General features: G+C 46.0%; 1 protein-coding gene across 1 annotated transcript in view; it reads left to right on the top strand.

Moving 5' to 3' along the window:
* The window catches only part of LOC130129512 (partitioning defective 3 homolog), a 465,188-nt gene that overhangs the window by 238,386 nt on the left and 200,771 nt on the right, over nt 1–26,031 (top strand). Inside the window, exons 13-14 of the mRNA XM_056299064.1 lie at nt 14,894–15,082; nt 15,650–15,820. Of these exons, the coding sequence (XP_056155039.1) occupies nt 14,894–15,082; nt 15,650–15,820 (360 nt within the window). The remainder of the gene's footprint in view (nt 1–14,893; nt 15,083–15,649; nt 15,821–26,031) is intronic.

The following is a 26,031-nucleotide window of genomic DNA, read 5'->3' as shown; positions in this document are numbered from 1 at the left end:
CTGTTTGCTTCCACGGGCGCCATTTTGAGTGGGACTTTGTAGTGGCCGCCATTACGGTTCCTATTATCGGCGCGGATTTTCTGTGTGCTAATGGTCTGCTGGTTGATGTCGCAAACCGCCGTTTAATTGATGCTGTGTCTTTCGCCACTGTTCCGTGCGAGACAGGGGGAGCCGGGCCGTTAACACACGCTATCTTTTTGGCATTACGGGATGTTTTTCAGCGCTTGCTGGCGGATTTTCCATCGGTGACTACGCCTGCCTTTTCCACCGCGGTTACTAAACACGGGGTAGAACATTTCATTCCCACTCTGGGACCGCCAGATTTTGCGCGCGCGCGGCGCCTCAACGCGGTAAAATTGGCTATAGCTAAGGAGGAGTTCGCCATCATGGAGCGTCTGGGTATAGTGAGGCGTTCCAACAGCCCGTGGGCCTCGCCGCTTCACATGGTGCCCAAGGCGGATGGGTCGTGGCGGCCTTGCGGCGACTTCCGCCGCCTGAGCAACGTCACCGCCAATGACCGCTATCCCATCCCACACATACAGGACTTTTCCATACGCCTGGCAGGTACCACTATTTTCTCTAAGGTGGACCTGGTGCGCGGCTATCATCAGGTTCCCGTGCGCGCAGAGGATGTGCCCAAGACCGCAGTGATCACCCCGTTTGGGCTTTTTGAGTTCATGCGCATGCCTTTTGGCTTGAGGGGGGCAGCGCAAACCTTTCAGAGGCTGATGGACTCGGTGTTGCGTGACCTTGCTTTCGTGTTCGTTTATCTCGACGACATACTAGTGGCCAGTCCGTCAGCTGAAGAGCACCTGGCGCACCTGAAACAGGTTTTCCGTCGTCTGGACGAACACGGCCTGATAGTCAACCCGGCCAAGTGTCAGTTTGGACTGCCGGTGATTGACTTCCTGGGTCACCGCATTTCGCCGCAAGGCGCGGTCCCGTTGCCTTCTAAGGTGCAAGCGGTGGCGGAATTTCCCCGCCCAGTCTCTGTTAAGGCATTGCAGGAATTCCTGGGCATGGTGATTTCGTTCCCTCCCTCGCGCTGCCCACCTCCTTCAGCCACTTTACGAAGCTCTGCGGCTTAAGAAGGCTAACGACCCTGTCGACTGGACCCCCGAACAGGGCCTGGCTTTTGACGGAGCTAAGTGCGCCCTGGCCAACGCTGCCCTCCTCGCCCATCCCACACCCACGGCGTCCATAGCTTTAACAACCGATGCGTCTGACATAGCCGTGGGGGCTGTGGTTGAACAGCGTGTGGCGAATGCGTGGCAGCCACTCGCATTTTTTAGCCGCAAACTGCGGGATAGCGAGCGCAAGTACAGCATTTTTGACCGGGAGTTGCTGGCACTGCACCTTGCAACCCGGCATTTCCGCTTCCTGCTGGAGGGTCGCCCATTCACGGCTTATGTGGATCATAAGCCGCTGACTTTTGCCATGTCCAAGGTGACTGAGCCGTGGTCTGTTCGTCAACAGCGCCACCTAGCGGCGATCCGAGTTCACAACGGACATTCAGCATGTGGCCGGGAAGTCCAACCCTGTTGCTTATTGTCTTTCGCGTGTGCTTGTGTGTCCTGTGCACCTCGGTGTGGATTTCTCCGCTATGGCTGCCGACCAGCCCAGCGACCCGGACGTCCTTGCCCTTAGGTCAACGTGTACCGGTCTCAAGCTCGAGGACGCTGTGATGCAGGAAGGCAGTCCTGCCCCGTTGTTCCAGTGGCCTGGCGCCGTCGAGTTTTCGATTCGATTCACTCCCTCTCGCACCCTGGAGTTCGGGCGTCGGTGAAGTTGGTCGGTTCCAAGTTCGTCTGGCCTGGCCAAGGACGTCAAGGGGTGGGCAGCTGCATGTGTAGCATGCCAGTGCGCTAAGGTCCACCAGCACACTAAACCGTTTCCGATCCCGGCCAGACGTTTCGACCACGTGCATGTGGACCTGGTGGGCCCTCTACCTTCTTCACAGGGTTTTACGCACCTGCTCACAATGGTAGATCGGACCACCAGGTGTCCAGAGGCTGTCCCTCTATCCTCCACAACATCCTCGGATGTTGCACGCGCTTTTCTTTCCTCCTGGGTCGCCCGTTTCGGCACTCCGTCAGATATCACCTCAGACAGGGGCCCCCAGTTCGTGTCAGAGCTCTGGTCGGCACTTGTGCGATCCTTGGGTGTGCAGGTACACCGCACTACCGCATATCACCCTCAGGCTAACGGGTTGTGTGAACGTTTTCACCAGTCGCTCAAGGTAGCGCTGCGCGCTACGCTCTCGGATGGTAACTGGGTGGATCGTTTACCTTGGGTTTTGCTCGGGTTGCGTTCGGCTCCTAAGAAGGACCTGACGCGTCACCCGCTGAGCTGGTGCTCAGTCAGCCGCTCCGCGTCCCTGGGGAATTTTTGCCTGGGTGTTCCGCTCCTTGACCCCGTCCGGCCATTTATCCTTTTTTGTCCGACAGCACTCGGGTTCCAGGCCCCGTTCACCACTGTTTTCCGCGGTCGTTCGTGCCTGCGGAGCTCATGTCGGCTCGTTTTGTTTTTGTACGGCATGATGCTCACCGCTCGCCCCTCTAACCCCCATACGATGGCCCATTTCGGGTTCTTGAGACGGGTCCTAAGGGTTTTGTGCTAGATATGGGTGGGCGTAGGGAGCGTGTCACGTTTGATAGGCTTAAACCGGCGCACAGGGTGGCAGGCGAAGTTGTGTTTCCGGCCCAGGTTGCCCGTCGGGGTCGTCCTCCTTCCAGGACCCCGGCAGTGTCTTCACGGGTTCAGCGTTCTGCTTCTCAGCCGGCTTTGGACTGTGTTTCACCTACTGTTTTGGCTGAGGGACGGCGCAGCCGTTATGGCAGGCTGCTTAAGCCTCCAGTGAGACACTAATTTTCTTTCCAGGAGTCCCTTCTGGGTGTTCGGGGGGGGGGGGGGGGGCGGCTGTGTGGCGGACACTAGGGGCTATGCCTCTCACCCAGCAGGACTGTGAGCTGGGGGCGTGGTTTACGTTCCCGGACTCGCCGGTGCAGGGTTGTTCCTGCTGCAGTTGGTTTTTGCAGTTGAGGAATAAACATCAAACTCGCCTTGGTCTCCTGTGTTTTTCCTCATTCCTGCCACAATATAGTTGTTTTTTTTATTAGGACCATAGGGAAGACTGCCCCCTACTGGCCCACCAACACCCCTTCCGGCAACTACTCAGTCCCAGGAGGTCTCCCATCCAAGTACTAGTCAAGCCCATACCTGCTTACCTTCTGTCATTTGGCAGAGCCAGGGTACATGTCGGTGTGGCTACCGAAAACTGAGTAACTAGTCCAGTAGTACTGTTTCTGTTTCAGAACGATCACAGCAACATGTACCCCTCAGCTTTAACACACACACACACACACACACACACACACACACACACACACACACACACACACACACACACAGTAGGTGTCCTACAGAGATGACAGCTTCTCAGCACACATCCCTAACCTCCAATCCAATGACGTGCATATACTTGTACACAGGTACATATACATACATGTACATATAATATACACTCAAATCATACATGGCCCTTCTTACTTCAGTTGTTTGCCACATATGATGTTATCAGACTTTCACACTGAACAGGAAAAACTCCATCCCTGTGGTGTCATACCATGATAGCCATTATTGTGTGTGTGTTGTACCAGGTGTAAAAGGTATTGGCGGTGTGTTTTGTAAAGGACGGGTGAGGGTAAGCTGCCCAACTCTGCAGGCTGCCCCCAAAATTCAAACGCCCTGAACTTCTATGCTGAGCGTTGTGACATGATGCCTCAGGTCCAATAGAAACGAGGAGAAGTAAGATTGAAAATAAAGGAAAGAGAAGGGGAAATAAAGGAACATCTGAGTTTGCTGATCTCTGAATTTTTTTAACTTGATGAAAAAACATTAATATTAAACAGAGACACTGGGAGGAAAGCTATTATCTGGAAGCGTCATTCCAGTCAAGCGGGCACACCAGGTGTGTTAAAAAATGCAGATTAATGAAGTACATATAGCAAATAGATTGGATATTAATTTTCATTGCTTCTACAATGTGATTATAAATTAATTTTGTTCAAATGATTTTTTTTATTTCAATATACTTTATTAATACTTTATTAATCCCCGTGGGGAAATTACACTCTGCATTTAACCCATCCTAGCTGTGTAGCTAGGAGCAGTGGGCAGCCGCCGTGCAGCACCTGGGGACCAACTCCAGTTCGTGTTGCCGTGCCTCGGTCAAAGACACACATGTTTACCCTAACATACGCGTCTTTTTTTGATGGTGGGGGAAACCGGAGCACCCGGAGAAAACCCACCACAGACACGGGGAGAACATGCAAACTCCACACAGAGGACGACCTGGGATGACCGCCAAGGTTGGACTGCCCCGGGGCTCGAACTCAGGGCCTTCTTGCTGTGAGGCGACAGCGCTAACCACTGCGCCACCGTGCTGCCCATTGATGTTATTGGTCTCACGTAAAAATACTCCCTGTAGGCCAGATCAATTTTGTCAACCAAAACACGATTTATTAAGTATTCCTGGCTTCACATATTTGGTGGGTTGCTTCAACACATACTGCACCCATTGTGAAAGTCCCATTAAGATCACATTTGGTATTAATTATGACTACTGTTGGTCACCTATTAAACATAAGAGGGAAGGAACAATTGATAAATGCTGAATGTTACAGCCTCAGTAACCTGGGACTTGTAAAGTTTTGATTTGGATGTTTTCCCTCTTGTACAAATGGGGTCCTTTTCTTCTAAAGTGCAGAGCGACACAGACAAGACGCCCCTACACGTTTGCTTATTCTCCTTCTCTCTGTGAATATTGTAATATGATAAACCCAAACGATCCCGCTGCACTCCTGACTTGAAGTTGCTGCATTTACTGGACTCTAGCCAGTGGTGGAATGTAACTAAGTACATTTACTCAAGTACTGTACTTAAGTACAACTTTGAGGTACTTGTACTTTATTTGAGTATTTCCATTTTCGGCTACTTTATACTTTTACTCCACTACATATCAGAGGGAAATATGGTACATTTTACTCCACTACATTTGACCGCTTTAGTTACCAGTTACTTTGCAGATTTAGGTTATTAATAAAAAGTATAAATCAACTAATAATGATACATTTTTATAGGCTGAGCGACCCAGCAGTATATAAAGTAATTGAAATTAGCTCCACGTTTACCAGCTGCAACATTAATGTGATGAACGCATTATTGTATCAGTAATTATCGTCCAATAATATATGTGATTCTGAAATGGGCCATCCTGCATAATGAGTACTTTTACTTTTGCTACTTTAAGTATATTTTGATGCTAATACTTTTGTACTTTTACTTAAGTACGATTTTGAATGCAGGGCTTTTACTTGTAACAAAGTATTTTCACACTGTGGTATTGCTACTTTTACTTAAGTAAAAGCTCTGAATACCACTGACTCTAGCTACAACGCACACACATGCACACACATGCACACACACATGCACATGCACACAGCTAAGGTTGACATCATCCCATCCCTGCACACAGCTGAAGTTGAGATCATCCCGATTTATGTAAAATGACATAAGATGGACTTGGCATCACCGCATATCCTGACATGCCATCACACCAATGTCTATGTTACACATTACATCAACCGGTGACCTGCATTAAACGGCATTTTTAGTTATGGTTTCCAGACTTATAGACTGTGGAGAACAAATAGACTCATGGAGCCACTGTTCTAAAACTGTGGACCGCATAAGAGCAATTAAACAGTACATTAAAAACCTCTTTTTACGATCATATCACACTTGCCGATGATCCATTAGTAGCTATATCTGCCAAGCAATGAGTATCTTAATTGCACAATTAATTCCAGCCTCTGATTGATGTGACAACCAAATTCATTGCTCAAGCGAATGCGGTGGGAGGCAGTAGACAAATGTGTGACAGTATCGCTGACAATTATAGCAGACTAATGGCCCATTTCATAAGCGCCAGCCCCAGTTGCCTAGATTAAAATTTCCCCCCGCCATGTTTTTCATCCAGCCACCAAATATTGTAGCCAGCCATGGAATGGTAATGGTGGCAATCAGAATCGCCCCATTTGAGGATCGCTGCGGCTGAAATGACCGTATTTGTATAAGACAGTGCAAATGGTTATGTATAAACAAATGCCCCGCGTCCCCTGAAACGACTCTGGTACCCAAACAAGCGCGCCATTGTTTTCCTCTGCCGAGCCTTGTCAATGAACCTGTGTGCTTCGTTCCTCCAAAAACGCTCGCAATTATCCACAGCAGATTATATCTCTTGTTTTCCTCACTCACGCCGCCTGCCGTATTACAAAGTTAGCTTTTGTTGCGGTGCCCACAGCGCGATGAGGTTGCCGTTCACGACTTGCCCGTATGAAAGTTGGAGGAGATGCCCAAGCGTATGGAGCTGTATTGATTTCCCTACCGCCGAGCTCCATTTGCCGCGTCGGTAGAGGGAGAAATGAATTGACACCTAGCAAATGGGAAACAAAACACACCCTCCTCTATTGTACTGAGCTGGCTGATGGTGTGAACATTACGCAATATCTGGCTCTATTGGATGAGAGCGCTATTCCCTTGTGTTCGTTTCTTCACTCTCTCACCTCTAGCAAAACTTCACCCCAACGTCGAACAGCTCAGTTATTCCTAAGATCTTCAACAGTTTAGTTCAATATTTACCGAGATGAAAAGACGGGACCCAAGGCGAGAGACCAGAGAATAGAAACCCTGATATGTAATTAAGAGACAAAGCCTGGAGCAGCTGACAGATACTTCACAGATTTATAGTGTGTTTCAGATTTTATTATGTCAACACCTGCAATCCGAAGCTGTGTCTACATTTCTCTAAATTTACCCTGGGTACCGTACTCTATTTTCATTTAGAGGATTGCCAATTCAGGTTTTTTTTTTTTTGGGCAGCTTCCCCCCCTCTTTTTCTCCCCAATTGTACTTGGCCAATTACCCCACTCTCCGAGCTGTCCCTGCCGATCCGGGGAGAGCTGCAGACTACCACATGCCTCCTCCGATACATGTGGAGTCGCCCGCCACTTCTTTTCACCTGACAGTGAGGAGTTTTGCCAGGGAGCTGTAGTGCGTTGGAGGGTCATGCTATTCCCCCCCTGAATGGGCGAGAGGAAGCGCTAGTGCAGCGACCAGTACACATACCCACATCCGGCTTCCCACCCGCAGACATGGCCAATTGTGTCTGTAGGGACGTCCGACCAAACTGGAGGTAACACTGGGATTCGAACCGGAGATCCCTGTGTTAGTAGGCAATGGAATAGACTGCCACGCCACCCAGACGCCGCCAATTCAGGTTTAAAGCAAATGTTTCGATAGTAAATCCGATGGGACTTTCATATAATGCATTTTAAATTTGATCAGTTTACATTGGACTTTCAGCCCGTGCTCCACTAACGCGCTCTACTTCTGAGCCCACCAGAGGTTGTCGCTTTCAGTTGGTATCATAGCTGCAGATTTTAGATGACATTTAGGGTATTGCTTTGAGACAATGAGGAACTGAGTTTCCTCTGAGCAGTGTAATTTCTGCAGGTGTGCCAGAAAAATGACATCTTGGGTGTTAATATAATTGGATGACCAAGAGTTTTTTTTTTCTTTCTCCGCCTCTCCATTATAAGGAATGAGGAATTGTGTTGCTCTGCGTGCCAAAGATTAAATTCTTTCTCAAGTCTGTTCAGAAGGCATATCTGTAATACGTCGGTGATACGGCCAAGGATTTTACCTTGCTAAAACCTGGCAAAGCACTTCATGAGTCATTTCTCCCCACTGGACCTGATAATCGAGAGTGCCAACCATTTGACCACATTTACAACTCTGTATCAAAGAAATACCACAGTGAAACCATGCGGCTAGAAAATAATTGGATGTAATTTTGCCGTCGTTCCGGGATTGCACATGTCTAGAAATAGGTTGCTTCTTTACTTTACTTTCACCTGAATTAAAACAGTTTGAATTCAGGTTAAAGTAGGAGGAAGTCATGTGGAGCTGTGGTTTGGCAACCTTCAATCTGTGAGTGCGTCTATGACTTTACAGTGACCTTCAGAACATGTGTAGAACCTCAGTCGCTCTGTTAAAGGGGCAGTCTGGCCGGTGCTGTGTCATCGAGGTCACTCCAACTCCTACTTTGTATTGAAATAAGATGTATCTGAAATGATAAGGCACAGGGGTCTAGTATGGTGAGTTGCTCAAGTGCCCTCCAGTGGCACCAGTTATCTCCGCCCTGCTACCAAGAGGCCTTCTTCATTGGTACACTTCAACCAAGTCGTCTCCTTCAAAGTTCACTGCACTCACATTCTTTTCGTCGCTCTCTGCGAAGCCCACGGCTGTCAGGTGAAAAGTAGCGGCTGGCGACTCCACATGTATCAGAGGAGGTACGTGGTAGTCTGCAGTCCTCTCCGGATTGGCAGAGGGGGTGGAGCAGCGACCGGGATGGCTCTGAAGAGTGGGGTAATTGGTCGGGTGCAATTAGGGAGAAAAGGGGGGGGGTCCACACAGAAAAAAGTAAGCTAACGCCACCAAGTGTGATAGAAGACAAAAGCTGCTCGCTTAACAATTTCAGTGTGTCTCACAGACACCACCTGTTTTCGTTTAATTCTCCTCAGCAGCTGTTACCACAATTATGCTTACCCTGTCAGTCCAGAGAATGGGAGGGTGCACCGCAGCATCATCCTATGCTGATAAACAAGGTAGTTAAAGGCCACTTATGGCGTCACTCTTACTCTCCTGCGGGGGATTCGGCGTCTGTCTCAAAAACATGAAATTGCTTAAATGTGCAGTTGGACAATGCAAAGCACTTTTTATCCCCCATTAGCTTTAAACGGAAGGCATCTGCTTTATGGTGGGCATCTACACATTCTGAAGATTCCTATGAGAAGCCCTTCACACACCCTCATCTGTCTTGTACATTTAAAAGTTTGTGCCTCTTTTTTATTTTTGTTTACTCATCTATCTATCTATCTATCTATCTATCTATCTATCTATCTGTCTATCATCCATCCATCCATTTATCCAACCACCATCCATCCATCTATCTCTATCATCCATCCATCCATCCATCCATCCATCCATCCATCCACCCACCATCTATCTATCTATCTATCTATCTATCTATCTATCTATCTATCTATCTATCTATCTATCTATCTATCTATCTATCTATCTATCTATCTATCTATCTATCTATCTATCTATCTATCTATCTATCTATCTATCTATCTATCTATCTATCTATCTATCTATCTATACAGAGAGAGAGAAATAGAAAGAGACTGGGTCAATTCAAACCAACCCCTTGGTTTAAATGTTTCTTGAACAGATTATTCCCAGTAATCGGAGTGGTGTATGCAGCTTTTTGCTGCTCCTTGCAGCCTTTCCTGACTCCCGATTATACCTGGAAAATGACAGATTTGTTTTTTGGCTTAAGGATGTTTAATATTCGCCCCCTTTGTCAAAGGTAGTCGGGAGCAGAAACACAGCCAAAAGAAATTTGTGTTACAATACTTATCATGTGTGCGCCACTTTTGCAATTACACCCTTGGCTGATTTCTTTTAGCTCTTTTTAAATTCATTTCCAATGACCTTTATGTCGCCAAATTGGGGCAAGTGTGGAAAAGAGTTTCCAGTGGTGTTAATTGTTTTAGTCAGCGATGTGCGGAGAACTCGGAGGTAGCATGTCTGAATAGAGGTAATTCTGATTCATTTGCTATCCCTCTTTTTTAACACTCCCCCCGCCCTGCCCCCGACCCTCTCTCCCTGCCCCCTTCCCTTCTTTCTTTATGATACAGAACACACACGTGAGCACACACCCGCCACACCTTCCTCGTTTGTAGGTGACAAGTTAAGCGAGGTAGAAACAAAACAGAAAGGCCCATTTAGCACGCAAGGTCCTTTTGCTAGACTGATGAGCGGCACTTTCCGCTCCGTGCCCAATTCTGTTCACCTGCTTTTGTCTCTGCTCACAGGGCACCATCCATCCTCCCCCTGCCGGGACAATAGACCGTAATGAATGGGAGCCACACCATCACAATGTTAATTAATAAAGGACTTGAGCATATAATGGACTGTGACTGCAAGGAGAGACGGGGGGGCTGGGTGAGGGCGGGTGGGCTGGGGGGGTAATAAGTGGGGGCTTCCCTTTCTCTGTGCTGACTAACCAGGGGGCTGGTCAGGCATACTGGGAGTCCCACAGAGAACAGGTAACACGTCCAGCAGTAGGTGATAATTCTCTGAAACGATGAAGATATTAGATGAGTAAGACGAGGTATTTTGGTTGCTCTGCAGGACTTGTTCTCATTATTAACTGGTGCTGACCTTCATGTTGACGCTGTGGATGATGTTAAAGCTGAAATCGGGACCACATAGTCAGGTTACGTAATGCTAATTGGCATCTTTATTATAGTTAGAGACACTCTCCATATACTGCTGTAGACATTTTTGACTGGGTAGGTTGAACACTGGCACATCGGCAAACTCATTACTACTCAAGCAGGGAAAAGGATTGAAACATGATGATGATGTGGCAATGCTTCTGTTTGACAGCTAATCTACATAATCTACAATATTACAGTATAACAGTGGTCCCATGTAGTTTGATGTAGTTTGTAATGCATTAGATTGCCTGTCTTAGCTCTGAGGATACTGTTTTTACAAGTAGGAACTATTTACTTCTGAGCTCACAACACACAAGCGGTTCTCGCTACCAGAGGGAGGAAGAAAAAAGAAAATCCTAGATTTCAGCTTAAACCTGTTAAAGCAATTATATGAATAGGGTTATGAGATGTTTCCAGTGTAGTTCTCCATTTCAGCGCTGATGTTTGAGCATGTGTCCTCCGCAGTCGTCACAGAGCATTTTACCCATTTGCAGTTTATTTCTTTTGCGCACCGGCCCAGATGCCTACACAGGACTCAGCTTGGAACAAATAACCTACTTCTTATTCCCTCCCCTGTCCAGAAGTAGTTGAATTCAGTACTGCCTGAGCAAAATTGGTGCAACAAGGCCTGTCAAGCAGCCTGACAAACTCATTCTTGGCTAGCGGCGCTTGTTCCTGTCTGATGAAAATGTAACACTGCTCTCTCATTCTTCGCCTCAGCCCACTATTCCCGGAACACCGCTCAGAGTGGGCGGTTATTCTATCATTGTTTTGGAAAAGCACACACACAAACACACACGCACATACACAGACATAATGCCCATCCAATTTTGATTTTATATATATATATATATATATATATATATATATATATATATATATATATATATATAGAAGCACCTATTTTGCAATTATAAATAGATCATGCCAATAGACAAATACCAACTGCCCCTCTGCCCCCCGCCCCCCATTGGACCATTAGCGATCACATTTTTTTTTTATTTTTGAATGTCGCACCGCCGTTAGCGACCACGTTTTTGAATCTTTGAATGTCGCACCTCTCCCTTCCCCACTGGACGTTGTACACATGATGTGTATGACGAGGCAATAAATGGTCTGTCCTTTCCCGAGTAGTTTATTGACAGCTGATGATTGCTTATGGCATGAAACGGGCTTGTACGGTCTCATAAAGAATTCACTTGACCCACTGGATTTTATATATATATATATATATACATACACACACACACACACACACACACACACACACACACACACACACACACACACACACACATACTATGTCATCCAGTGGATAATTGTCTTCAGCTTCTTGGGCTAAAAACTTCTCCAAGCATACAACTTATAACCGAGGTTTATGATTATGATTGTTATTCTGTTTTTAATGAGAAAAAAATCTTTGGAGTTGGGCTGATTCCTGCTAGTGATGCACAAAGCCATTCATTCATGAGCATTATTTTCTTCAGAGTGCTTGCGCTCTGTTGCCATGGGCCACTTTTGCAGCAATATGCCAATAGGCTTGTGGAAAACAACAGGCACCGTAGCCAATGTGGATTCTCCAAAATGTTCTTCATGAGTTCCACATGACAAAGTTTGGCACTTTGAAGCTACACATTGCTGATGCATTGCATTTACACTTGGCGTGGTACATGACAAATTGTTCATCAAAAAATCCTCTCAGTTCCATTCTGTCTCCTCTCACCTGTGTTGGTGAGGGGACGGGCATGGTCATTTCCCAACAAAAGCCTCCATTTTCTATAAGAGAGGTCAGACTGTTGATATATCCCGTGATTAGATGGATTCCGTTGGTCTGTAGTCACGCTGGGCCCAGTCACAGACAGGAAGAAGGGGAGGGAAGACAGGGGTGCTTCCATTTTAAAAAGAGAGGAGAGGAGGGGGTGGGAGCGGTAGAGAGGAGGGCTGGATGAGGAATAGGGGCTCAGTCAGAAGGTGTTGAAAAGGACCTCTACCTGAATGCACCGCTGCATCCTAATAACTACTCAGCTCCTGTGGAAAAAAAACCTCCCGCTCTATCTTTCTCTGTTTCCCCTCTGTCCCGTTCTTCCTTTATCTGAGCAGCTGTGAAGGACAAAACACCTGGCCACCATGCATCTGTGTGTTTGTGTGTGTGTGTGCGTGTGTTGCTGTGAGTCCATTAAAAGAGGTCTTTCGGTGGGATTCTGGGGTTGATTGCTCCCGCTGCCAGTATTGCTCGTGTGGATTTGGCTGCCATGGCAATAACTAAGCATGGCTTCAGTGCACACAGTCCCGCCATCACGGGATCGCCACGCCAATCTCAATCTCGCTCAAAATATTCCCTCATTCCATAAACGAGTTGAAAATCACCCCCTCTTTGACAGGTACGCAGAGAATAGCATGTCTTGTTTGGTTTCTCTGCCTTTCTCCTTGGCGAGAAAAACAATGGACAGCAGTCAAAGCTTTTTGTTTTCGGAATATTTATCTCCACTCACTTGGCTGTAGCTCAGAAGGTTCTGCAGGGCACTTAAACTACGTAGTGGGAATAATTTAAAAACGTTTTCAAATATATACCAGGTTTTCCTCTTCATCACAGCGTGCCATGAAAAATAAGAAAAGTAAAAATGTCAGTTATTTGAGGCCTCCGCAGTTTTCTCCACCCCATTAGCTTTTCCCTCACACCCCTCTGTAAACATGAAACCAAGAGGAATCGTGCACAAACACTGTTCCCTTGTTATATTCTTTTCTTTGTTGGACACCAGTGGAAGCTGTTAGAAAGGAGATTGGATGGCTTGTTTGATGGACTCTCCCTCACCTCTCTCACAGCTCAGTTGAAGGTCCCTGGGCTTCAAATGCAGTACAAGCACTACAACAAATCAAGTCTTCCATAATATCCCACAAAGGGCCTGTGGTTAGCAGTATTGAATGAAGGTGGGGATCTAAGCATCATACTATTTTCTTTACATGTTAACTCGTACAGGGACCCTGAACCTAGCCGAAGCATACTTGCATACCATGGACAGGCTGCCAGTCCATTGTATGTGTAGCGAATTCAGGGACAGCCGGGAATCCGTCGCAGCTGTGAATCGAACCTGGATAGCCCAGACTATGGGTGACCGTGCTAACCAGTCAACTAAAGGGTCCGATCTGTTAGCCAAGGGCTAGTTAGCGAGTCTACACATCCGTGGTCGTTACACTACCCCCCCCTCCTTCGGGAAGCACGTCCCCGCGCTTCAGCATACCAGCTCCCCCTCATGCCTCTGAGCACATATGCATCCCACTGCTGCCACCAATGTAGCGAGATTCAGGGGGCAGCCAGGAATCGAACCTGGGTTTCCCGCAGCATGGGCGACTGCGCTGACCAGTCAGCTAAAGGGTCCGACCCGTTAAGTCAAGGTCTAGCTAGTCTACACATCCATGGTCATTACACTGTTACATATGGGCAACCCAAACACACACATTTATTCACACTTCTAATTATACCTATAGTGGTGGATAATTTTGACAAACGTGTCACACCTGATCCTTTAAATGGGATTTGTTTGAAAGGAAGGCAGCGTTATTTGAGCACTGAAATGCTTCCTAGTGTTTTCAGAGTTCTCTCTTGTCCCCAGACAGACAGACACACACACACACACACACTGAGCTCATGATGGTGGAAATGAATTTGCAGCGCTCAGGTAGACAGCGTAGCCAATTGGCAATGACAGCACTGCGATATGTGACATGCTCAGTGCCCATTTGCTTTCTTTTCCTTTCCTCTTTTCTCCTTCTCGCTTTATCTTTGGTCCTCTGACTGTGTTCCATTTTCTAGTCGTTTATTCTCCCCGTTCTTATTTCCATTTTCATTCCCCTCTTCCCTGTGTCTATTGCTTTGTGTTTTTTTTTCTTAATTTTCTTTTTTTGTATTTCTCTTTCCCTTGAAAAGTAAACAGCAAAGGTAATTTTCAGTCAATTTATTTAACGTTTTGAGACATGTGCTAACATCATCCTAGAAGGCAACTGCTTTTTGCCCTTTTTTCCACCCACACACACACACACACAGACAGGTGACAAATGGTGGAAAAGTCTGTGGGATCACCTTTATCCTGTGATGAGACATTTCTATCCTGATGGGAGTGGTCTCCCAGGATGACAATGTCCCCTGAAAATCATATGCTATGGCCTTCACAGTCACCAAACCTCAACCCAGTTGAACACCTATGGGAGAGTTTGGACTGACATGTTAGACAGCGCTCTCCACCACCATCATCAGAACACCAAATGAGTGACTATCTTTTGGAAGAATGGCGTCCATCCCTCCAGTAGAGTTCAGAGACTGGTAGAATCTATGACAAGGAGTATTGAAGCTGTTCTGGAGGCTCACGGTGGCCCAACACCTTACTAAGAGACTTTATGTTTGCTTTTCCTTTCATTTGTCACCTGTCTGTATATACTTACATATATATAGTATATACCCCTCTCTTCTGCTTTCCTTTTTCTAGCAGCCAGATGAAGATGACTTGGCGTTGACTTACGCTGACAGCCTAGAGTTCATGACATTAGAGATTCCCCTGAATGACTCAGGCTCAGCGGGTTTGGGGGTCAGTGTCAAAGGGAACCATTCCAAGGAAAGCCATGCTGATCTGGGTATCTTTGTCAAGTCCATCATCAACGGAGGGGCAGCATGCAAGGTAAGGAGCTACTTCCCGTTTACCCTCTCAACAGTTCTTGCTGAGACAATTTGAAAACCTTAGGAACCCCTACAGGAATGCCTGGTTTTTCCTCTGCTTTTGAATCGTCAGGGTCACCCTGCCGAGAGCAGCTCCCACCCCACCTCATTGAATTTCATGCACCAATTTCATCGGTTATAATGCAGATTTTAAAAATCGCATGGTTTAATTGCTATTTTAGTGGCTGTTCCAGTCTATTATGACTTATCCCTGAAGGAACCAACACAGTAATGTCTCACTGTATCTTAAAGCACTTAACCTACAGAAACATTTGATTTGAAAATCAGTAACGTCATCACTACTCCCTGAAATTTAGCTTCCCCCTTCATTCTGTTGCATAGCTTCAGAGTTCACATGGTGATATCATGTCATCATTAGTTCATATGTCCTGGTTTCCTCAGCTGCGGGCTTGCTGGACAGAATGGTTAGAAACCCGGTGTTAGTTCCCCTTTACGAGAGTTTCACATCTTCTAAGATTCAGCCATAGCTTCCACCCTGACTGACGAGCCTCTCTTGACTTGACCACAGGACGGGCGTCTCTTTGTCAACGACCAACTTATCGCCGTCAACGGGGAGTCGTTGCTAGGGAAGACCAACCAAGATGCCATGGAAACGCTGCGCAAATCCATGTCGACTGAGGGCAACAAGCGGGGCATGATCCAGCTCATCGTGGCCCGGCGGGTGGCCAAAAACAACGAGGTAGCTCAGTCAGGCATGAATCATGCTGATGTGCTGTAGACAAATCAGTATCTCAACAAGGTGTTTATATCATTGGGTTGGGCTTTGTTTTTCTCTTATTTCATATTACAATTATTATTCTAGTCAGATAGTATTGACTCTGAGGTAAGCTGTGGATTTATACAACCTGTGACTACAGCCACACACACACAAACACACACACACACACACACACACAGACACATACAGATATGTGTACCCATACTAATACATTCACACACATGCATATATGGAACATGTGCACATGCAGAAAACCTTGACTGTAAAGGAGTGGGTTCAAGACGGAGAAAAAGTGAAGAACAGATATCTTTCCTTTGCCTAGGATAATATACAAGAGTGGCTTTCCTTTACCTTGCCACAGGCCCTAATCTATCCTCTACTGGCTCGGGAGCTTTGCAGTAGCTGGAGGGAGACCTTTAGGAAATGACTACTGACATGCAAATCTTCAAACAGTGCTTTTTCTTACATGAGATAGGTTATACCATCTCACATTTCCCCATCCTGCGTATGATATATATATATATATATATATATATATATATATATATATTTATATATATATTTATTTATTTATTTATTTATTTTTTGCCTTAGGTGGTTCTTGATATGAAATATGAGAGGCACTTCACTGGGGTTGTGATTGACAGCACTGGGGAATAACGCTGTAAGATAGGCAGATAGAGGACGGTGTATGCAGTGCAGATTTGTAATCAAGCGATAGCCAAGAATTTTGAACGCAAGGCAGCTTCTTGGACTGAGACGTCGAGATCTAAATTTTATGAAATGTCCATTCTAATGCTGAACTTATGCAAGGCTACCATCCGTTAACCTCACCTAAGTGTACCTTTACTCTGAAACATCAGGCACTGACAATGGGGGGGGGGGGGGTATCCATTACAACATAACAAAGAAATATTTGAACGTGAATGTAAAGTGCTCGGTGTGACATGTGCTCTCTGTATATCAGGATTGGGGATTCATGTGTGAATATTTCATAATTTGCATACCAAAAAATACATCAGCTTGCATTTATACACACACACACAAACACACACACTTGCCTGCACGCACACACACCCTGCAGCCGGAGGTTGTAGATCAGGTTTGATTAGTGTTGCTCTGACTCTAATTGGAGTCTTTGTCCTGTGGCTGTGTGTCAGTGTGGAGTCCCACACTGAGTCGTTGTCCCCAGCACTGGCATCCTCCCTCCCTCCCAGCCCTTATTCTCCATCCTCACCCTAGCCGTCAACATCCCACTGTCCTTTGCTCTCTTTTTTCCTCCCCCGTCTCTTTTCGGTGCTCCCTTTCACGTCCTTTCCTCCACCTGTGGTGGTGTGCAGCTTAATAGGTAGAACCATGCTATGGGCTGACAGGGGTTAGGAGTTGGACTCCCACTGGGAGAGCCATGCTGAAAATGCATGGAGTCGTGGTTCTTTTAAGCTGCTTTGGATAGAAGGCTTCCAGCAAATGTCATGTGTTATGCTCTGTTAATTTGCATCAATACTTGGGTCAGCCATCTTTTTTTTAGTCTCTTCTCCTCTGTTTTCACCCCACCGAGTTCTCACATGTTCTTCCTCCTCCTCCTTCTTGTCCTCCCTCTGCCCTTGTCTATTTCCTCTCTGACTCAAGGAGAGGACACATGTCCCTCCTGGGAGAGCTCAGCCCCCATGGTCAGTCAGTGCTATCAGTTCAACCAGTCTTTCCCGTCCCCTCCTTAATCCCTCACCGACAGGCAGGCGGTAGAGACAGAGGATGATTACAGATAGACAGGCTTAGGGACAGACAGACAGATATGTCTGCAGGAGACAGGCATACCCACAGAGAGAGAGAGAGAGAGAGAGAGAGAGAGAGAGAAAGAGGAAGGGAGGTATTAAACAGTGCATTGTGTTTCCTGTCTGTTCCTTTACTGAGATGGGGGGGGGGGAAAAACAAGGTAAATGGAGAATTAAAAGCATGAGCACAAACCACAAAGAAGAAAAGCTGAAGTTAAATGTCGGCTTAGCCCCGTGGCAACTGCCCCCTCCCTCTGCCGTGTTGACTGGGCTGATATGTCACGAAGCACCACCAGTTTGCCACTGTCACCCAAGCGGATGGGAGGGAGCACTGGAGGCCACCATTAAAATGAATCAGATCCATCACTGTCTCGAGGGGAGAGGAGCCCGGCCGCGCAGCCTAATGTGTTCGAGAGGGGACTTGGGTGGATGCCCTGTATCCAGGACAGCCGCGCTACTGAAAACCATGTTAGAGGGTATCGTGTTGGTTTCATCCTATTTTGGTACCATGGCTAAAGTGTGAAAAGTATAGGATATTTCCTAGTCATTTAGGCTTGTTTAATTGCATGATACATGTAAATAAATTATATACATAATTATTCATATTTATGGATTTTGAACGGCAAAAATAGTCACTATTGACTTAACTCCTAGCTGCAACCACATTACCATATTTTCTTTATTTCCAGCAGTAGGAATGTCAGACCAAGTTGAGTCTTGATGAAGTTTTGATTTTAAATCATGTTCTCCTCCCTGCTATAAAGGGTAATAACTTGTTGATTTCAAGATTAGTTTTTGCATTTTTATTATGGTATCTTCTTGGTGTCTGTTGTATCAGTCTAGGCCCAAGGACAGCGTGTGCCGAGGTACCGATGAGGTACGATGTATAATACTGTGGTACCAACACTGAGTCCTTGGGAGCTCTTGAGATGCACTTTGATTGTTTCAGGATTGCTGATTACTATGTGACTATTCAGGCTAGCCTCTCTACTGGCATGTACATATATACGCACTCTTATGATGCTGAACACAAACACACACACACACACACACATAGGCATAGCTCAAGGTCCACGAGGATCAGCAAAGGACAATTGCATTCAAATAGATCCTTTGTTATTCACATCCCTTATGAGCCATGATTAAACTACATCTATTTTTGCAAGTCAGGGCTATTTTCACCACTATTAAGCCCTGGGTATGAGCGTCCATGGCCTTGGATTAAAATGAACATTAAAAAAATGCTGGCCTTGGATAACAGACACGGTTATGGCCGCAAAACTGCAGTTCTGCCCAGTATATTATAGATAATTCATAATGCAGCGCAGCCTGTTGGACGTTCATAAGGCTGCATTTGTTGCAATGCTTTCAGCCTTGTCTAAAAAAATAAATAAATAAATAACTACTGGGGCACCTCATTGCTGCTTTCAGCACAATTTGATCTTTAGTCATGGAAAGCACCCAGTGTTCACAGATGAGAAGTTATTCACACAACATTTGTGTGTGTGTGTGTGTGTGTGTGTGTGTGTGTATGTGTGTGTGTGTGTGTGTGTGTGTGTGTGTGTGATACAGTGGACTCATTCCAGAACAATTAATTTTTGCCCTGTTCTGTGCCCACAAACCCCCCCACCACCACCTTCCCTTTTGAAAAAGCATAATTTTGACCCAGATTGTCAAGCGATATGATTGGTCACTGGCAATTTGTTCAAAGCATTAGAATGTCATCACTGCTTCAGAGACATTGTAATTTCCCCCCCTGTATCGGAGTTTGACTAATTTAGCTCACATGCGCAAGCAATTCAATTTCTCTGAAGTCATTTCAATTCTATCATATTTAGTCACACTTTTAAATGTACTACTTGTTCTCCCCCACGTTTAACTTCGTAGCTGGATTTGCTGGAATTTTCAGTCTTTTTCAATAACCCGGTCATATTCAGATGTCTTGCTGCTTTCTTGAGTTCAGAGTCACTGCTACATATATTTGTTTTCCATTTGATGATTTATTTATTATTAGAAATTCCCTTTCGCTCATTTACTCACATGAGTGCTTGGAATATTAAATTGTTAGTGTATCCTCTACATCACTCCATGATTGAGACGAAGTCCAACATAACAGTCTTCATCACACAAAGCATGTGATGAAGTAGTCATTTTCTGGTTTGGTATTACTTGTTTTGTGGGAAACGGGCAGTGCTGAGCGAAGTAGGGAAACACCCTACAACGTGCGTGATATGATGTGTACTCACTGAATGGCAAAAAAAGGCCCCTCTCTCTCTCTCTCTCTCTCTCTCTCTCTGTCGTCCTGCTTTTGAACTTAAACTAACTGAGGATATTAGTTTCTGGAACATGGTGGCATGAACTCAGGTTTGCGGCGGCCTCATCCAGTACTGACTATGCAGTGTCTTTGTCCACATCTACATCTGCATCTAAGTTTGTGTCATCATGTGAAGACTTTTGCAAGGATTTATGTGATCGTCGGTTTTTTATTTTTTCCGTTTAATGGCTGGGAGAGCTGGTCTTGGTTCGGCTGAGAGAGCTTGGTCTGCTGTGCCCTGTGGGCCCAGGGACCATGGCCCTGTCCAGAGCTGCGCCCAAAGAGGAAACACCGAGGGCGGTCTGACAGGATGTGGAAGAGGGGCAGGCTAAGCTGTTAGCTCACTAACTGTTAGCTCATCCATACCAGCAGTTCTGATAACACCGAGATAACACCGAGGAAAGTCTGGCGGCGGCCTCGCCTAGCATTGGCTGTGCAGTGTTTTCATCTGCGTCTGTGTTTATGTTATTGTGTGAAGTGCGAGGGAGGTGTATCGAGGGTGTCTGGCTGGGAGAGCTAGTGTTAGATCGGCTGAGGGAGCCTGGTCTGCTGCGTCCGGTGGGCCCAAGGACCATGGCCCTGCCTGGAGCTATGCCTCAAGAGGAAACACTAAGGGCAGTCTGACAGGACGCGGAAGCGGGGCAGGTTAAGCTAACTGCTACCCATGTAGATAGGCTGTTCCGACAGTCATCCTGGCTGATGTTCGCTCTCTGGACAGTGAAGTTGTTGGACTGTGCTGCACTGAATGGACTGTGTTGTTAACTGTTTGTTGTTGTTGTTGCTGTTGTTTTTGCTTTGTTCTCTTTTTGTATGTTTTTCATGGTGTCGTGTTTGGGAAATTTGGATATGCGTTTTTATCTTTTGTGTTGTACTGCTGTGGGCTGGGAGAAACGAAACGTTGTTTCTTTTGTGTACGCAAGTACACAGATGAAATGACAATAAATTGTTCCTGATTCCTGATTCTGGCCCCATGACTGGGGCAGTCACGTACTTTCCAATAACCTTACCAAAATATTTATCATAATCCCCTCCGTTACCCTTCTCTAATTTAAAGTTCCTCACACGTGGTACAAAAGTGTGTGCTTGTGCTCGTGTTTGTTGGTATTTCTGGTGGGGATCTCCTGCAGCTCCCACTTCTCCTTTTTGACAGACAGCTATCTTTTTGCTTTTTGGCGTCCCATTACAGAACGACAGCACTCTGCTAGCGAAACTTAGCACCCATCAGATTGTCAAACCCCGCTTCCACCAAAGACGCCTTGCTGTACAAGGCTTTTAACATCCTCTCCGCCTGTATCTGCCGGAGAGGATAATTTTCTCCTTTCACATATCTACAGACAGAGTTGAATTTCACAGTGCACTATTTTTACATAGCGGTGCTATGTTATGGAGCTCTCAAGATAATTTGCGAGACGGAGCTTCTGCCTAAGGATGGTGGTGCTATCACGGCAGTTCTTTGGTTCACCAGCGACTCCCTCCCCAATTGTTTGAGCCCATTTATTGAAATAAAGATATTTTCAACTTTCACTTTCTTTTTTCGCTTGTCTCAGCAGAGCTCTGGCAGGACCGCCTCAAGGCGTAAACGTAGAACTTTTATGTAAAGCGTTTCCGTGTCTTGACCACTTGAAAGACTTTCCAGTCCACCAACCTCAATTATTTAAACACCATTTGGGGCCAGAAACCTCTGCAATGTGGCCGGCTGCATTCGGTCACCTGAGAGTAGCAGTTTGAGTAATGTTGGTTTCCTGTTTTTTTTTAAGCCAGTTACACAGACGTACATTCAAACTGTCCAGCTGATTTTGTAAGGCAGACTTCTGTCATTCTTCTGAAACCATGAGACCAATGAACTATTAGTGGTTCATTCACAGCCTTTTTTTTTTTTTACCACGTTGTTGGTTTTACTTCTATAAGAGTAGAACTTAAATGAATGTCAACACCTTTCAAGGAGAATGACTGACTGGGAAAGAGTATTTCAGTCTACAAACAAGGATGACAAGGTGTCATGGTCATGTCATGGACCGACAGCAACATCACTGTATTATTAATGAGGAATCGCTAGGGTCGGAGAAGAAAGATAAAAGTAACATTAGCCTTTCTTCCAGGCAAACGCATTAGCATCATTACATCATAGCAGGTAGCATACACAGTTTGTTAAGTCAGCAAAAAGGGAGAAACAGCAGCCCACATAAAAGGAGTGAAGGTGTATCCTCAGCATGCCAATAGCCTTGTAATTCATGGAGGTAGCGTTGCTGTAATTTAGTAAGGTAACATTTATGTAAAGAGACAATGGGGAAGGAAGTGGCTGGCCTAACAAAAGACGGTCCCCAGGACAAGAGAAGGGCTGATCAATAGGGCCTTGAGAGAGCTATCAGTCAGAGCCAGGCCTAGCAGATCATGCTTTTATTAGTATTGAGCCGAACACTGCTGAGAGAGAAAGACGCCAAGACCTGAAAGCATTTAGGTGCCACAGTCCTCCACAACAGGGGGGAGAGACAGGCAGGAAGGAGATTTGTGTTGACCCTGCCTTGAATGCCTTAATGGGGAATGATTGAGCTCCCATTAGCTCATGACGTGACGGTACTACAGGCCTTCTCATGTCACAGTGAACACAAATGATTCATGTGACAGGGAAAGAGCCACAGCACAGAGTAGGGGACTCTGGGAAATGCGGTTCATAATAAGCCTGTGACTAAGTCAAGCAAAGATCGTGGAACTACAGCATTGCAATTCCAGCTCTGCTGGATCCTCATTCCCAACTGGCTCTCTGAGGCCTAACACATTTAGGAGCAGCATGGGGAACTCAATATGACCAATGGAGAGAATAATATATCAAATCAGGTAGTTGAGTGGGCTGCTTGGTTGCACTGGAGGACAGCTGATGCAAAGTGTCTGCAGAATCACTTGAAGACCCCGATGTTGTTAAGCAACACATACCTGGATGTACACACACACACACACACACACACACACACAATTCCCTCCACCTCATATCATGGCACAATGTGGTGTTCATTCATAAGCTACAAACAGTGCTTATATGCACTGACCTTGAGCCTGGCAGTGATCAAGAGCAGGGGATTGATAGAACTGTGAAATGTGTTCATCACATTATGAACACAGTGCATTTGAAATGAAATTTAGAGAGAGAATAAGCAGCTGACCTGGTTAGGAAAAAAGGAGTATGGGGTTGAAAAGGAAGTAGGAAAACGTCATTTAGTTGGAGTAATGATATGATATGAGGGATTGCAAGAGGAAAATTCTCTTTTTTTGCTTTCTCCCCTCCATGACGCAAGGGAAGCCCAGAGTCAGCCACATCTATGGTTACATCACTCCTGTAGCTGTTGGCTGTGGCTTCAGCCAGTTGTAGTATAATATTCCTACCCGTCATACCGCCTACTGTACTGAGCTGGATGTAAAAAGCTAATAAAATGGAGGTTACTTGGAGAGTCGGGGTGTGCCAGGGGCAGGATGTAGCAGCTTAAGGATTGTAATTACAGCATTATGGTGGAGGTTGACTGGATTAGGGCCACGCGACAGCCTGAGACCAGGAAAAGGGGAAATGGCTATGGATGAGACATTATTGGTTGTGGTTGAGAGATAAGACCAGTCCTGTCAACACGGTGATACCTCTTCCTTCACTGAGTTGTCAAGGTCATTGAGAAAAAGACGTGTGTACATTCAGGCACACACTAGTCCACACACAGTACCCTGCTGCATAAATAGACATGAAATAAAGCATTCACAGGACCACACACACACACACACACACACACACACACACACACACACACACACACACACACACACACACACACACACACACACACACAAACATAAAGGTACACAGCCGTGCTTAGGAAGTCCATTGGGAGCTGATTAACAGCAGATCTTGACTGGGCTCAGAGGAAGTCCCTGTACGTTGCATTCTCCCTGTGTCAACAGGATAATCCACTGTTGAAATGACATTACGAAATCAGATTAAATAGATGAGAGCTAGTAGCAAGAGAAATCTGCATATCACAGGAACTGACGTAAAGACTTTTGAGATTGTGCCCACTTTGATCAGTTTGGTGATGTGTAACAGGAAAATAAGCAGCAGCATCGCCTCTGTTTCCCCCCTGTATTTAGTGCTTATTAAAAGAGCTGTACTCACTAGTTGCATCATCTAAAGTAGTGTGTGTGTGTGTGTGTGTGGGGGGGACTCCAACCTCCCCGTCTTTACCACCATGTTAGAAAGACCATGTTAAGGGGTAGCATGGCGATCTATTCCGTTGCCTACCAACACTGGGGTCGCCGGTTCAAATCCCCATGCTACCTCTGGCTTGGTCAGGCGTCCTACAGACACGACCTACAGAACAGTCGTGTCTGTGGGTGGGAAGCCAGATGTGGGTATTTGACCTAGTCACTGCACTCTGGTCGGTCAGGGCACCTGTTCAGGGAGGGAGGGAGAACTGGGGGGAATAGTGTGATCCTCCCACGCGAAACTCCTCACTGTCAGGTGAAAAGAAGCGGCTGGCAACTCCACATGTATTGAAGGAGGCATGTGGTAGTCTGTAGCCCTCCCCAGATCGGCAGAGGGGGGTGGAGCAGTGACTGGGACGGCTCGGAAGAGTGAGGTAATTGGACAGGTATAATTGGGGAGAAAATCAAAAAAAAAAAGAAAGAAAGGCCATGTTAGAAGGAAAAACTATTTGATAAATTCAGCTTTTCCCCCCCTAAGTCCTATCTGCAGACTTACACAACTAAGACAGCTTTCGTCAGAATTTGTCAGTAATGTCCCATTGAATAAATTGAACATCTGGTTTGCTCTCAACCACAATGCTCAAGCAACATAAGGTTTTTTAAGATTATGGTAAGCTATCATTTAGATGTATAGCTAATTACTTAAAACACAAGTTACCGCCACCATTTTTTGCATCGTGCAACACAAATCTGTTTGCAGACCTCATTAAGGAAAGAGCCGGTGGGTACCTTCAGAGTAAATCTCCTCTGCTCCTTTTATTGTATTGCCTCATTAAAAGAGAGATGCTAAGAGAAAACACAGAGAGAGACGTTGAAATCCATTTCTTTTGATAGGTTTTTTTCTACGTATTCTTTTTTTTAATCTGTTGGTGCCTCTATCCACACAATTTCTCACACCTCATCTGCAACCTTCCACTGGTTTTCTTTTCAGGCAGTAGCATGTTTCAGCAGACTACCTCTCCCCTTAGATTAAAACAGCCAAAGAAAGAGAGCGAGAGAGAGGCCAGTACAATAAATCTTCATTTTAAAGTTGAAACCTCATTGAGTCGAAATCGTTCAGCGAAGTGCATTTAATTGTAAGGCTATCAGTGGCCGTTCTGACACACACACACACACACACACACACACACACACACACACACACACACACACACACAGATAGGCCAGTAGAGCCAACTCTCGCTTCACTCTTTCTTTGCGCCTGTCTCACTGTCGTGATGAAGTCCTCTGTCCTCAACTTCATTAAACTTCTCATTTACATGAAACAGGAGATAAGTCGCTCTGCTCTGGCGTGGCTGTCTCAAGGCGCTCTTGCTCCACAGGGCGGCCAAAACTCAACATCAACCATACTGTACTGGGACCCGGGAAAGGGTCTCTCCCCCTGCGGTCCTCCTCTTTCCCGATCCTCTTATTTGTTTTCTGAAGACCCTCACCACCTCCACCACACACCAACAACCACCTCCTCCTCTTCTCTGTTCCTTCTGGTGTTGTTTTCTGTTCTTTTTCTCCAGTCTTTTGACCCCCAGCCAGGGTAGTGTTGTGAGACGTCAATACCCCCCCCCCCCCATTCCCACCCCCAGTGGAAAGCGAGCTTAAGGTACAGAGCTGAGCTGTCCGGCGCTGTTTAGCTGTCTGAAAGTAAGATTTAATGGGTCTGATGTGGGAATTCTTCTCAAATACTTTCCCCTGGCTGCCCAGAGGCTATGATTAAGCATTATGGGAAATAAGGCAGAGCCCAACGTTTTTACTCTTAATTAATATGTGCACGTGGATCCATATCACAGTTTGCCGCCAAACCATGGCCTTCTTCCTTCTTCCTCCTTCGACTCTTTTGTGATGGCAGCTGT

This window comes from Lampris incognitus, chromosome 19 (genome assembly GCF_029633865.1).
Source record: "Lampris incognitus isolate fLamInc1 chromosome 19, fLamInc1.hap2, whole genome shotgun sequence".
NCBI classification, from domain to species: Eukaryota; Metazoa; Chordata; class Actinopteri; order Lampriformes; family Lampridae; genus Lampris; species Lampris incognitus.
The sequence above is the reverse complement of the archived record's forward strand: the minus strand, read 5'-3'. Positions and strand labels throughout refer to the sequence as shown.